This window comes from Podarcis vaucheri, assembly GCF_965113315.1.
Source record: "Podarcis vaucheri genome assembly, chromosome: 16".
Taxonomy (NCBI): Eukaryota; Metazoa; Chordata; class Lepidosauria; order Squamata; family Lacertidae; genus Podarcis; species Podarcis vaucheri.
In genome coordinates, this window is record NC_138754.1 from 44,108,279 (window position 1) to 44,121,750 (window position 13,472).

General features: G+C 45.4%; 1 protein-coding gene across 1 annotated transcript in view; it reads right to left on the bottom strand.

Annotated features, from left to right (window-relative positions):
* MYO18B (myosin XVIIIB) overlaps nt 1–13,472 on the bottom strand; it is a 330,944-nt gene that overhangs the window by 44,776 nt on the left and 272,696 nt on the right. Inside the window, exon 39 of the mRNA XM_082204380.1 lies at nt 10,578–10,711. Within this exon, the coding sequence (XP_082060506.1) occupies nt 10,578–10,711 (134 nt within the window). The remainder of the gene's footprint in view (nt 1–10,577; nt 10,712–13,472) is intronic.

Here is a 13,472-nt window from a genome sequence, read left to right on the forward strand (position 1 = left end):
TCCAGAGAACAGGATCACACTTCAAAACGACCTTGACAGATTAGAGAACTGGGCCAAAACAAACAAGATGAACTTTAACAGGGAGAAATGTAAAGTATTGCACTTGGGGGGGGGAAATGAGAGGCACAAATACAAGATGGGTGACACCTGGCTTGAGAGCAGTACATGTGAAAAGGATCTAGGAGTCTTGGTTGACCACAAGCTTGACTTGAGTCAACAGTGTGACGCGGCAGCTAAAAAAGCCAATGCAATTCTGGGCTGCATCAATAAGAGTATAGCATCTAGATCAAGGGAAGTAATAGTGCCACTGTATTCTGCTCTGGTCAGACCTCACCTGGAGTACTGTGTCCAGTTCTGGACTCCACAGTTCAAGAAGGACACTGACAAACTGGAACCTGTCCAGAGGAGGGCAACCAAAATGGTCAAAGGCCTGGAAACGATGCCTTATGAGGAACGGCTAAGGGAGCTGGGCATGTTTAGCCTGGAGAAGAGGAGGTTAAGGGGTGATATGATAGCCATGTTCAAATATATAAAAGGATGTCACATAGAGGAGGGAGAAAGGTTGTTTTCTGCTGCTCCAGAGAAGCGGACACAGAGCAATGGATCCAAACTACAAGAAAGAAGATTCCACCTAAACATTAGGAAGAACTTCCTGACAGTAAGAGCTGTTCGACAGTGGAATTTGCTGCCCAGGAGTGTGGTGGAGTCTCCTACTTTGGAGGTCTTTAAGCAGAGGCTTGACAACCATATGTCAGGAGTGCTCTGATGCTGTTTCCTGCTTGGCAGGGGGTTGGACTCGATGGCCCTTGTGGTCTCTTCCAACTCTATGATTCTATGATTCTATTCTATGATTCTATGAAACTGAGGGTGAAACCAAAGTCGCAGGAGATTTTAAAAGAGATAAAGTTAGATCAAGTACAATATATGAAAATGATGAATCAGGAAATAGAATGGAAGATTAAACAGATGAGACAAAAGACATTTGAATCGGCAAACAAGTGCGGAAAATTGTTGGCTTGGCAAATGAAAAAAAGACAAAAACTTAACACTATTATGAATTTAGAAGTGGAAGGAAAGAATATACAGAATCCGGTGGAAATTAGAAAGTGTTTCCAGAGGTATTTTAAAAAACTATATACACAGGAGACGCAGAAAGAAATGGACATTGATAATTTTTTGAAAATTAATGGACTACAAAAAAATTCCCAGGAAAATAAGTTAATGCTGAATCATAAAATAACAGAACAGGAAGTAGAAGGGGCCATCCAGAACATGCAACTGGGTAAATCCCCAGGACCGGATTGATTGACTTCAAGATACTACAGATCATTAAAAGAATGGTTAATACAACCTTTAAAAGAAGTCTGTAATGAAATATTGGAAGGGAAAAAGGCACCAGAGTCGTGGAAAGAAGCATATATTACACTTATACCGAAAACAGAGATTGAAAAGACACAGTTTAAGAACTACCGCCCCATATCACTGCTTAATGTGGATTACAAATTTTTTGCAGACATTTTGGCTAGAAGATTAAAAAAGGTGTTAACAGAAGAAATTCATAAAGATCCAGCGGGTTTTCTCCCGGGTAGACACTTGTCTGACAATACGAGGAATATAATTAATATCTTAGAAAAACTACAAGTGAAGATCAATATTAAAGCAGTTTTGATATTGGTGCATGCCGAAAAAGCCTTTGACTTTCTTGGAGTTTTATGAAGAAGAATTTACAGGGGATGGGGGTTGGTCAAGGCTTTGGAAATGGTATAGGTGCAATTTACTCAGAACAGAAGGCTAAATTAATTGTGAATAACGTAGTGACAGAAGAATTTAAGATTGAGAAAGGAACACGACAAGGTTGCGCAATTTCTCCATTGCTTTTTATATCGGTCCTGGAGGTTTTGCTAAATATGATTAGAAAGGACCAACTGGTAAAAGGTATACAAGTGGGAGCCAAACAGTACAAACTGAAAGCATTTGCTGATGATTTGGTATTGACTTTACAGGAGCCAGAATCTAGTACAGTGGTACCTCGCAAGACAAATGCCTCGCAAGACAAAAAACTCGCAAGACGAAAGGGTTTTTTGTTTTTTGAGCTGCTTCGCAAGACGATTTCCCCTATGGGCTTGCTTCGCAAGACGGAAACGTTTGTTTCCTTTTTCTTAACACCGTTAATACAGTTGCGACTTGACTTTGAGGAGCAACTCATAGAACGCTGTGTGGTAGCCTTTTTGAGGTTTTTAAAGACTTTGGTGATTTTTGAAGCTTTTCCAAAACTTTCCTGACACCGTGCTTCGCAAGACGAAAAAAATCGCAAGACGACAAAACTCGCGGAACGAATTAATTTCGTCTTGCGAGGCACCACTGTACTAAAAGAGTTCTGGATCTGATTCAAGAATTTGGTCAGGTAGCAGGTTTTAAGTTGAACAAGACGAAAACTAAGGTTTTAGAGAAAAATCTAACTGAGATTGAGAGAGATAAGTTTCAGAAGGAGACAGGATTAACACTGGTTAAGAAAGTGAAATATTTAGGGGTTAATATGACAGCTAAGAATGTGAATTTATTTAAGGATAATTATGAAAAATGTTGGACTGAAGTGAAAAAAGACTTAGAAATATGGTCAAATTTGAAGTTATCATTGTTAGGTCGAATTGCTGTGATAAAAATGAATGTATTGCCAAGAATGCTGTTTCTGTTTCAAACATTGCAAATTTTGGACAAAATGGATTGTTTCAAGAAGTGGCAGAGAGATATCTCTAGATTTGTCTGGCAGGGCAAGAAGCCTCGTATAAAATTTAAGATATTAACTGATGCTAAAGAAAGAGGTGGATTTGCCCTGCCAGAGCTTAAACTTTATTATGAATTAGCTGCTTTTTGTTGGCTGAGAGAATGGATGCTTCTTGAAAATACTGACGTTTTGGATTTGGAAGGTTTTAACAATGTATTTGGTTGGCATGCATATCTGTGGTATGTCAAGTGTCAGGGAACTGACATCGGAGCCAGAGGCGGAGGCAAGGCTCTCAAGCGATGCTGGAGAAGGGCCCAGCAGGGAGAGAGGCAGCTCATCAGCTGGGGAAGGAAATCAGCGTAACACCAGGGATAAAGGGGGGCAGATGGGGGAATCGGTGAGGGGGCTCCAAGACTCCTCGCCGGAGACCAGCGGGGAGAACATGGGTCCTCCACTACCCACAGCATCATGAGCAAAACCGGAGAAGCCGGTGCTACGGAGGGAGCAGCTGGAGTGCAAAATCTGGTGGAGAGGAACCGAGATTTGGAACAGCATGTGGCTCTTCTGACGGCGTGGCTGGAAGAAAGGTGGGCTCATGATGCACAGGTCAGACCCACCCCCGTAGCAAGGAAAGTACCGGGATTGGTACACAAGTTTGGGGGGAAGCCCCAGGACTACAACGCGTTCCGAACGGAAATAGAGTACGCTTTGGAACTGCAGCATAAGGATTTTGCGGACGATGGGGAGAGGGTGGCCTATATTGTCAGACATCTGCAGGATGGGGCCAGGGAATGGATCAGGCCCCTAATGGCAATGCAGAATGCCACCTTGAAAGACCTGAGGAAATTCTTCCAGGCGATGGATGCGATGTATTCCAGTGATGTACAGCAAAGTGTGACTCGGTGGGAACTGATGGGCTGTAAACAGGGGAACCAGTCAGTTAGAGACTACTGGTCACGCTTTGCCATGTTAGTCCACCGGCTCGGGTGGGAATTGGACTCTGAACCCATTCAGATGTTGTTCGAGGAGGGGTTGTCCCCAACGGTGAAGGACGAGCTTTCCTAAAGCCCCGCCCACAGTCGATGGATCAGCTGACCAAGGCTGTGCTTGCGATTGGCGTAAGACAGGAAGCGCGGGCTCAGGAGAAGCGCGAAGGGAGAGGGGAACGTTACCATGACTACCGCATTCCTGAAATACCAAGGCAGCCTTCCCCACCGGCGGAGCCAATGGAAATAGATGGCGCGCGCGGGCGGGAGGTTTCAAACTCCAGTGAAGGTCGCAAGAGGGAGGGAAAGGATTGGAAAACCACCAAGAAGTGTTTCCTCTGCCAGCGGCCAGGACATTTTGCCAGGGTCTGCCCTCAAAGAAAGGCCTGGCAAGGGATGGTGGGAGCTGCAAGAGGTGAGGAGGAGGTGGAAAAGGGGCAGGAGCAGGGAAACGCCAACGCTTGGCTGCCACTCAGCGGGCACAGCAGCCAGGCCAGCAACCAATAGAAATGCCCCAACCAGACCCCCCCAGGGTGGCTATAGCCATAGAAGTGGTGCAAGAACTCCCGAATGGGCACCCAGTCAAGGTGAAGGGGCTGTTGGATTCAGGCAGTTCCTGCAATTTCTTCAGCAAGGACTTCGCACTAGAGCACCAACTCCACCTGCTGCCCCTGGATTTTCCCTTGCAAGTGACCACCATTGATGGCAGGGAGCTTCTGGGAGGGGAAGTGACGCACCAGACCCCACCAATGAGAATGAGGGTTTCCAGGCATACGGAGACTATCGCCTTTCACGTAGCCTCACTGGCAGGACCACCAACAATATTAGGGATGAGCTGGCTAGCACAACATGATCCAGTGGTGGCATGGCATCAGAGAACGGTCACCTTTGGGTCAGCTTACTGCTTGTAACACTGTCTAGGGGGGAAAACCCCAAGAATGACCGTGGCCAGGGTGGCTGGGATAGCTGTGGAGCCGAGAGGGGAGGAAACAAACTTGCTTAAGGTGGAAGTTGGAGCTTTGGGGACATTTGGACTTGAAAGGAGTAAGAAACAAGATTTGGGCTACACTTTTAAGTATGGAGGTCTGGCTGGAAGAAACATGGATCCCGTTGGGCCAGAGCTTCTCTGAGATTTGGTGTTTAATATTAAGGACTATCAAAAAAACCGGCAGAGAGGAATTGAGAGAGAATTAAGAGCCTCGGATGTGAGATCTCCAGGCTGATAGTAGATTAAGACTGATAGACATTTATTGGGGACTGAAACTGGGAAAGGGGAGGGTGGAGTTTGGGAATCCAAAGGGTACATAATTATAATTTGTCTTGTTTTTATTTTTGTTTTGTTATTTGTATGAAAATTGGGAAATTCGAGGAAGGGAATTTGGATCGACTTTAGAAAAATGTTTTAAGAATGAGTATTGATGTATAAGCATTGATGTTTAAGTCTGGATAAGGTAAAATTGGTTTTCTAAAATGAACCAAATTAAATGAAAATAAGGTTAGTAAAAATAAATTGAGGAGATGGATGAAAGAGAAAAAGTAAAATAATAATAGGTTAAATTAAATTCATAGAATCATAGAATCATAGAGTTGGAAGAGACCACAAGGGCCATTGAGTCCAACCCCCTGCCAAGCAGGAAAAACCATCAGAACACTCCTGACATATGGTTGTCAAGCCTCTGCTTAAAGACCTCCAAAGTAGGAGACTCCACCACACTCCTTGGCAGCAAATTCCACTGTCAAACAGCTCTTACTGTCAGGAAGTTCTTCCTAATGTTTAGGTGGAATCTTCTTTCTTGTAGTTTGGATCCATTGCTCCGTGTCCGCTTCTCTGGAGCAGCAGAAAACAACCTTTCTCCCTCCTCTATGTGACATCCTTTTATATATTTGAACATGGCTATCATATCACCCCTTAACCTCCTCTTCTCCAGGCTAAACATGCCCAGCTCCCTTAGCCGTTCCTCAGAAGGCATCGTTTCCAGGCCTTTGACCATTTTGGTTGCCCTCCTCTGGACACGTTCCAGTTTGTCAGTGTCCTTCTTGAATTGTGGTGCCCAGAACTGGACACAGTACTCCAGGTGAGGTCTGACCAGAGCAGAATACAGTGGCACTATTACTTCCCTTGATCTAGATGCTATACTCCTATTAAATTATTAAGTTAAAGTTGAGAAATAAGTAATAAGGATTTGCTGAGCTAATAATTTGAATTGGAATACAAGAAGGGAAGGTGTGAGGAGGTCTGAGAAATAAGTTAAAAGAAATAAGCATTTGAAACTTTATGTGTTTTTAATTGTTTTTAAGTTTTATATTTTTGTATGTTTGTTATTTTTTTCTTTTTTCTTTTTCTTTTTTGCTGTGGTTGTTTATTGTTGTTTTTGTTTCATTATAGAAAATGCTAATAAATATATATTTTAAAAAAAGAAAAATTAAAAAAACAGTGTGAGACTGGCTCCATTATTATCAAGTAATGAAGGCATATAATTTGGACAAAAAATTAGGCTTCCAGGTGGAAAATCAAAATTAGAAACAGAATTGTTAGACCCCAAAGTTAGGATTTTTTTCAAGAATGTATAACTTGCTGTTGAAATGGAATACTCAGGATGAAACGGTGAAATCTGCTATGATCAAATGGGCACAAGATGTTGGACATAATATTATGATGGCTGACTGGGAACAGTTATGGACCACAGGTATGAAGTTTATGGCATGTAATACCTTAAGAGAGAATCTAATGAAAATGATATACAGGTGGTACATAACACCAGTCAAGCTTGCAAAAATCTACCATTTGCCTGATAACAAACGTTGGAAATGTAAGGAGACTGAAGGTACATTCTTTCACCTTTGGTGGACATGCCCAAGGATTAAGAACTTCTGGGAGATTGTGTTAAGATAAATTATAGAACAAAAATTGAGAAAGATGGAAAGGATTTGCTAAAATAGCTAATTGAACAAGAATACAAAAAAGGGAGGTGTGAGGAGGTCGATGATACAAATAAATGAAAGGTAGAGATATAGAGATATTGGATGTGTTTTTTTAAATGTTTTTGCTTTTCTTGTTGCTTTGTTGTATTGTTTTTTTCTTTCTGTTTTTTCTCTTTATTTTTGATGTATTGTGAACTTTTTACTGTTTCTTTCTTCTTTTTTCTGTAACTATTAAACTTTTAATAAATATCTTTAAAAAAAAAGAAAAAGAATTTGCTGGCTGCTCCTGGGCAGGGTCGGAATAGTTTGGCTGCCCACAGAAAATTTACATTGTGAGTGGCCCCTGCTGTCATGTTTGCCTTCACTTCATGTCATTTGTTTTATGCATTTTATTTGACAGTGAAGAAAGCACCCAACTGCCAATGAGAGAGGGAGAGAGAGGGAAAAACCACAACCAAATTAGGAGTGAGAGGGGGGAAACACACAAAACAAAATGCTTTTCCTTTGAAGCCTGGCTGCTCTGAAACCATGCCAAGGCATATGCTTCTGAATAGAAGTCTGTTAATCAGGGCAGCTGCAAGCCAAATCACGTACGCAGTGGCCTCCATCCATAAATTCTCGCCGGCTGAGGAGAGCTCCTCAGCCGGCCACTTGCAAGGCTCAGCTGGGCTTGGCTTGGCTCTGGGCTCCTGTTTGCCAAAGTATTCTCTTACCTTGCAAAGGAGCTGATATACTGTTGTTGTATCTGCCTGACTTGAGAGACAATGGACTGAGCCTCTGGGGTTGAAATCAAACTGCTGTGTTAGCACCGGTGACCTCCCTGGGGCACAAGCCCAGCTAGGTGTCTGGAGGTCCTGAGCTGCCCAAATGACAAGACCTCCTCTCAGTCTTGCTGATGTGGTCCAAAGGAATGCAGAGCAAGACATTTGGCACCAGCTTAGTTGCAGGAGTTGCTAATAACAACTGGACAGCCCTCCCTGGGGTGCGTGACAAATCTGTCAAGTTCAGTCTTCGTTTCACTTTTTTTCCAATATTAAGGTCACTTTGCCATGTTTCCACATTCCATCTGCCTTTTTTTAAGGCTTCATGAAAATTTGTCGGCATTTTACTTTGCACTTCTCCCAATACACACATTTCTTCAAACAAAGCTCACAATAGTGCATGTTTGTGTGATATTTTAATAAATATATGCATTTTATACATAATACCTTGTGGGGAAACTGCACAGAATTCAGATACAGTGGAACCTCGGGTTAAGTACTTAATTCGTTCTGGAGGTCCGTACTTAACCTGAAACTGTTCTTAACCTGAAGCACCACTTTAGCTAATGGGGCCTCCTGCTGCTGCCGCACCGCTACTGCATGATTTCTGTTCTCATCCTGAAGCAAAGTTCTTAACCCAAGGTACTATTTCTGGGTTAGCGGAGTCTGTAACCTGAAGCGTATGTAACCTGAAGCGTATGTAACCCGAGGTACCACTGTAATTTAAATTCTACAAAAAGTGTCTTAGCTACAAGGTGAGGGGCATTGCCCCCTCCTTCAGGCTTCCCTCAATAATCCTTCTGCATCCCCCCAAAATCGGTGTATTCCACAGCTCAACCTGTGTATCAGTGTATCAGTGTATGATGGTGTATCAGTGAAGGAATTAGCCCTCTGGTTTAGCTTGCCTCTGGGCACTGAATCCTCTGTTTGTCTGGGTGGTTTGTAGAAAGTTCTTGCTATGAGCATGGCTGGGACAGTTTAGATTTCAGCATCATCTCACCTGCCCACTACAGGTTGCGATGAGATCATCACAAGCTTCTTCTTTCTCCCTGAGATTTCCAGCAATGCCTTATGGCCTGTTTGTACAGGTCAGTTCACACAGAAAGATGGCTTCATTTTGGTTCACACACAGTTTCAGAGACCGGGAATCAGGCAGGTTCACATTAACATGAGAATTGACCCATCTTCATTCCCGCTCCACCTGCCATGGATTACTCTAACCCAGTGTTTCCCAACGTTGGGTCTCCAGCTGTTTTTGGACTACAACTCCCATCATCCCCAATTAGCAAGACCAGTGGTCAGGGATGATGGGAATTGTAGTCCAAAAACAGCTGGAGACCCAAGGTTGGGAAACACTGCTCTAACCCTTTTTTTAAACTACCTTAGCCAAAGGCCAGGAACATGTCTTGTGGCAGTGAGTTTCATAGTCTCATCTAACTTTGCACATCTATGACCTTCAGGGGGCAGGAGCAGCTTCAGGTGGACTCGATGCAGCACATGTCTCAACCTCACGGCTCCTGATTATGCACAGTGGAACCCCAGGAGGCATCAGATTGAGGCCAAGTTGCTCTCGCCGCTTTTGTTTTGCTTTTTTAAGGTTCTTTTGTTGTTTTCAGCTCCTGGGACCAGTTCCCTTTCCTGCTCAATACCTTCACCCCAGAGTCAAACATTAAAGGTCGAGTTCCCATCCACCAGGAGGAAGCGTGGAAATGCACTGGCTCCAGACTGGTTTCTCTCCACCTCGTGCACTGAGTCATCCCTCTGCAAAGTGAGTCCATCACGTGATGCTGCCACAGAGCTGCTCTGCTCTGGCCTTTGACAAATTAGGAGGGGAAACCTCACTGAGAGAACTTGCCTGGCCCTACAGTCAAAAAGCCACAAGAAAAGCCTCCTGGATCAGGCCAATGGCCCATCTAGTCCAGCATCCTGTTCTCTCAGGGGCCAGCCAGATGCCCATTATAGGAAGCCCTCTCCTCCTTTCCTGTGGTGTCTAGAAACTGCTTTGCAGCAGCATCACTGCCTTCAACTGTAGATGCAGAGCACGGCCACTGGCAGCCCCCTTCGCCATGAATTAGTCCAACCCTCTCTTAAAGCCATTTAACTTGATGGCCATCACTGCCTCCTGTGGCAGAGAGTTCCATAGTTTAGCTATGCACAGCACGAGGGACTCTACCAATATTTAGCTACACTGGATAACTCTGTCTGTGTGTGTGTGTGTGTGTGTGTAGTTTAAATTCTATTAATGTTTAATTGTTTTTAAGTGATCCCCACACACACTGCCTTTGTTTTTAGCTGTTCTTATTTTATCTGTAAGCTGACTTGAGTCTGTCAGGGAAAAAGGCAGGACAACAACAACAATAATATCCATGAGTTCCAGTGTGACCAGGGGAAAAACCTCTTCTTCCACTCTCTCCATGCAATGCATCATTTCATGGAGTGTGGTTTGTTCCATGCTCAAGTTAGATCAGGCAGCGGGGAAGCTCTAAAAGGAAGCCCCTGTCCTAAAAGATGGAAGCTGTATGGATGTGTATCTGCACACAACACACCATAGGAATCTGCCTTCTGCTGAGACAGATCAGTGCTGTCTGCATTGACTGACAATGGTTCTCCAGGTTTTCAAGCATCACATAATCGTACAGCTGGAAGGGAACGCCCAAGGTCACCTAGTCCAGTCCCTGCAAGGCTCTTCATCGGGGATTGGACCGGGAGCCTTCTGCAGGCCAAGCAGATAGCCTCCTGCTGAGTTTTGGGCCTTTCCACACACAGCTGGCCAGACAATATGTGCCACAGCCACCATTTCCTAGCCGCACTACTTCACAGGGGCACTGAGATGTGAAAGCGCACCCACCCAGAGCACCCAGCTCCAAAGCCCCAACTCCAGCCAGCTCTGCTCCACCCCACCCCTTGACCTGGGAAGGCTCTCTGGGGTTGTGCCTTCTGGCTTTTCTTCACACACTGCACTGGGGCTCCACCCCCAGGCACGTTTTTTTACAAAATAATAATAATAATATTGATTTCACAAGTTTCAATTTTTTTCACACAGACAACCAGGCCTCTTGAATGGTGCCAGTCGAAAGCGCCCGCAGGCAGCCCTGCCAGGAGCCCAGAGTCTGAAGAGGAAGGGCCGGGGGAAGCAGCAGGCTGGCTTGAGAGGCGGAGACCCAGTCCTGCCAGCACACTCACCTCTCCCTATCACTGTCGTCACTCGACTGCACTTCTTCCAGAGCCACCTGCAAGTCCGCAATGCGGCGGATGGAGGTCTCCAGGTCTGCCTGCAACGTCTGCCTCACTGCAGAGAGCTCGTCCACTTGCTTCTCCTGGAGAAACATGAGCACAGGGTGAGGGGGGGAGGGTTAGTGGTGGCCCAGGAAGCAACACGCAGGCAAGGCAGTCCTGAACAGGTCAGCTCAGCAAATCATTTGCTCAATGCATTTCTGTTAAGGTATTGTGCTTTATTCTAGAAAGTGGAAGGTGGTTTGAAAAAAGACAATGTAGTGCAGTGGTTAGAGTCACAACACAGGTCACTCATTAAACCAGGGATGGAGAACCTGCAGGCCTCCTCTTGGACCACAACTCCCATCAGCCCTAGCTAGTCAATGGCCAGAAATGATGGGAACTGCAGCTCAACCACATGTGGAGGGAACCACTTTCCCCAGTGCCAGCACTGCAAAGAAAGCTGCCTCACACCAAGTCATGCTCTGCTCTGTATTGTCTGCACTGACTGGCAGCAGCTGTCCAGGATTCCAGGCCAGGTGCCTTCCCAGCCCCACCTGGAGAGCTTGGGAATTGCACCTGCAACCTCCTGTATCCAAAACAGTTGCTTTGCCACTGAGCTAAGTGCGAAACAAGATTCCATTTTCATGGTCTGGCATAAAGGGCTAACTTTAAAAGGAACAGGGATAGCTGCCTTACGCTGTGCTTTGTGACCTGGGCTTTGCTCTGAAAGCATCCAGAAAAAGGTGTGTTTTGAAAATGGATTTGAAGGAAGAGAGGAAGGTGGCAATGTGAGGCATTCTCAAAAACAAAACTAGGCTATTTATGTATGCAACGTCAGCAGCAAGGGTTATAGTGGCAAAACACTGGAAAGATAAAAATGTGAGGCATCCAAGAATAGGTATCTACCCAAAGACCTCTATGCAATAACAAAAGAATCTCTAACCCTGGACCCAGACAGAATTAGCTCTCCTGCCAGGCTGTTGAAAGTGACTTTCCCTTGCTCACAAAGGGTTGCTAGCTCTGCTGCATCCAGACTCAAAATTGCCAAACATTGGAAGTCTACATGAGGTCCCTCTAGGGCTGGGTGGTTTGAGAGGATTTGGGACATTGTCTTGCTTGAGTATGTAACCCATCACAAGGGTTATGAAATGAGGCCATCTGGCTGCTGTATGGTTTCTGTTCCTATGATTTATAAATAAAAATAGTGCATTGCACAGCCCTCAACAACACATGTCTTCAAGGTACAGTGGTACCCCGCAAGACGAACACCTCGCAAGACGAAAAACTCGCAAAACGAAAGGTTTTTTTGTTTTCGAGTTGCCTCGCAAGACGAATTTCCCTATGGGCTTGCTTCGCAAAACGAAGCTTGCCCCGGGGACAGCGGGTCTTCTCTTTTGAAGCAAGGGGCGGCGGGGAGAAGCGATCTTCTCCCCGCAGCCCCAGGTCCGGGGACAGCGGGAAGCGCAGCGCTTCTTCCCCGCTGCCCCGGACCTCTTTTGAAGCAAGGGGCTGCGGGGAGAAGCGATCTTCTCCCCGCAGCCCCAGGTCCGGGGACAGCGGGAAGCGCTTCCCGCTGCCCCCGGACCTCTTTTGAAGCAAGGGGCTGCGGGGAGATCTCCCCGCCGCCCCTTGCTTCAAAAGAGGTACAGAGCGGCGCTTGCCCTCTGTCCCCGGACGGTCTCCCTAGGAACGCATTGATTGATTTTCAATGCATTCCTATGGGAAACCGTGCTTCGCAAGACAAAAAACTCGCAAGAAGAAAAAACATGCGGAACGAATTAATTTCGTCTTGCGAGGCACCACTGTACAAGAAAAGTTACAAGAATCTGGACTTCCGGGGTGGCGCCTCCGATGATGGCGGACTCCCTCTGAACTGGAGGGACAAGCTCCGCAAGAAACGGGTCTTTCCCGCTGCGGCGTAGCGGGGACCCTTTTGAAAATCACAGGCGGATGAAGCCTGTGACCATGGGACTCGGCGGGCACTTTTAGTGCCCCCCCAACTCACCAAGGAACCCAGAAACGGGCTCCGAAGTGAAGAGGGGGAAGTGGCGCTGTGCTGTGAGTCGTCTGCTTTTCTGTGGAGCGAAGCTGCACAGCCGTTGCCGGAGAGCGCTGCCTTTTTCCTGGGACAATTTGGCATTGAAATAACCAACCGTGAGTACTGGAACGCTAAATAATTGGATCTTAAACAAGTATTGGCAAAATTAAAGGAACATGGACTTTAAATTTATCCTAATTTGGTACTGAAACAGAAAGGGGTAAACAGGAAGTCACCCTTCTGTTTGCTTGTAGTCATAACAAAGCAAAGACAAAGGAAACTAGAGCCTTAAAAATTACTTTTAAAGGATCGTCTTTCACCATTTAAAACTGCGGAACCCCCCTTCGAAAGCAGGAAAAGAAGGGGGATTGTTACTGAACTGTTTAAACCTGCGGAAACAAAGTCAAGCGAAGTATCTTTCCACCGTCCTGACCCTGGAGCGGGGTGTCAGATTTGACGTTTGAAGCTCACTGACCAGGAATAAATGCTTTGACAGATAGTTTAAAGGAGGGAAACATTGTGATTCCATTGTTTCCTTTCGCTTTTTAAATGGACAGAATATCTTTAAGGAAGAAATTTTGTTGCTATTGTGCTTAAGGAAAAGAACAACCAGAGGTTTCTCCCCCTAGAGGGGAATTATGAAATTGTAACTAAATCCTGGGAACTTGCAGCTGTTTACTGATTACAACTGTGGGAAAGAGTTTGGTGACCTTGCAGGACAATGCTTTCAGAAGCACTGTTGGGTGCTCTCTGCAACATAAGTGCCCTATTGGACCAGTTAAGCCAGAAGATGGATTCTATGATAAAAGCTTCTAGTGCCTTTA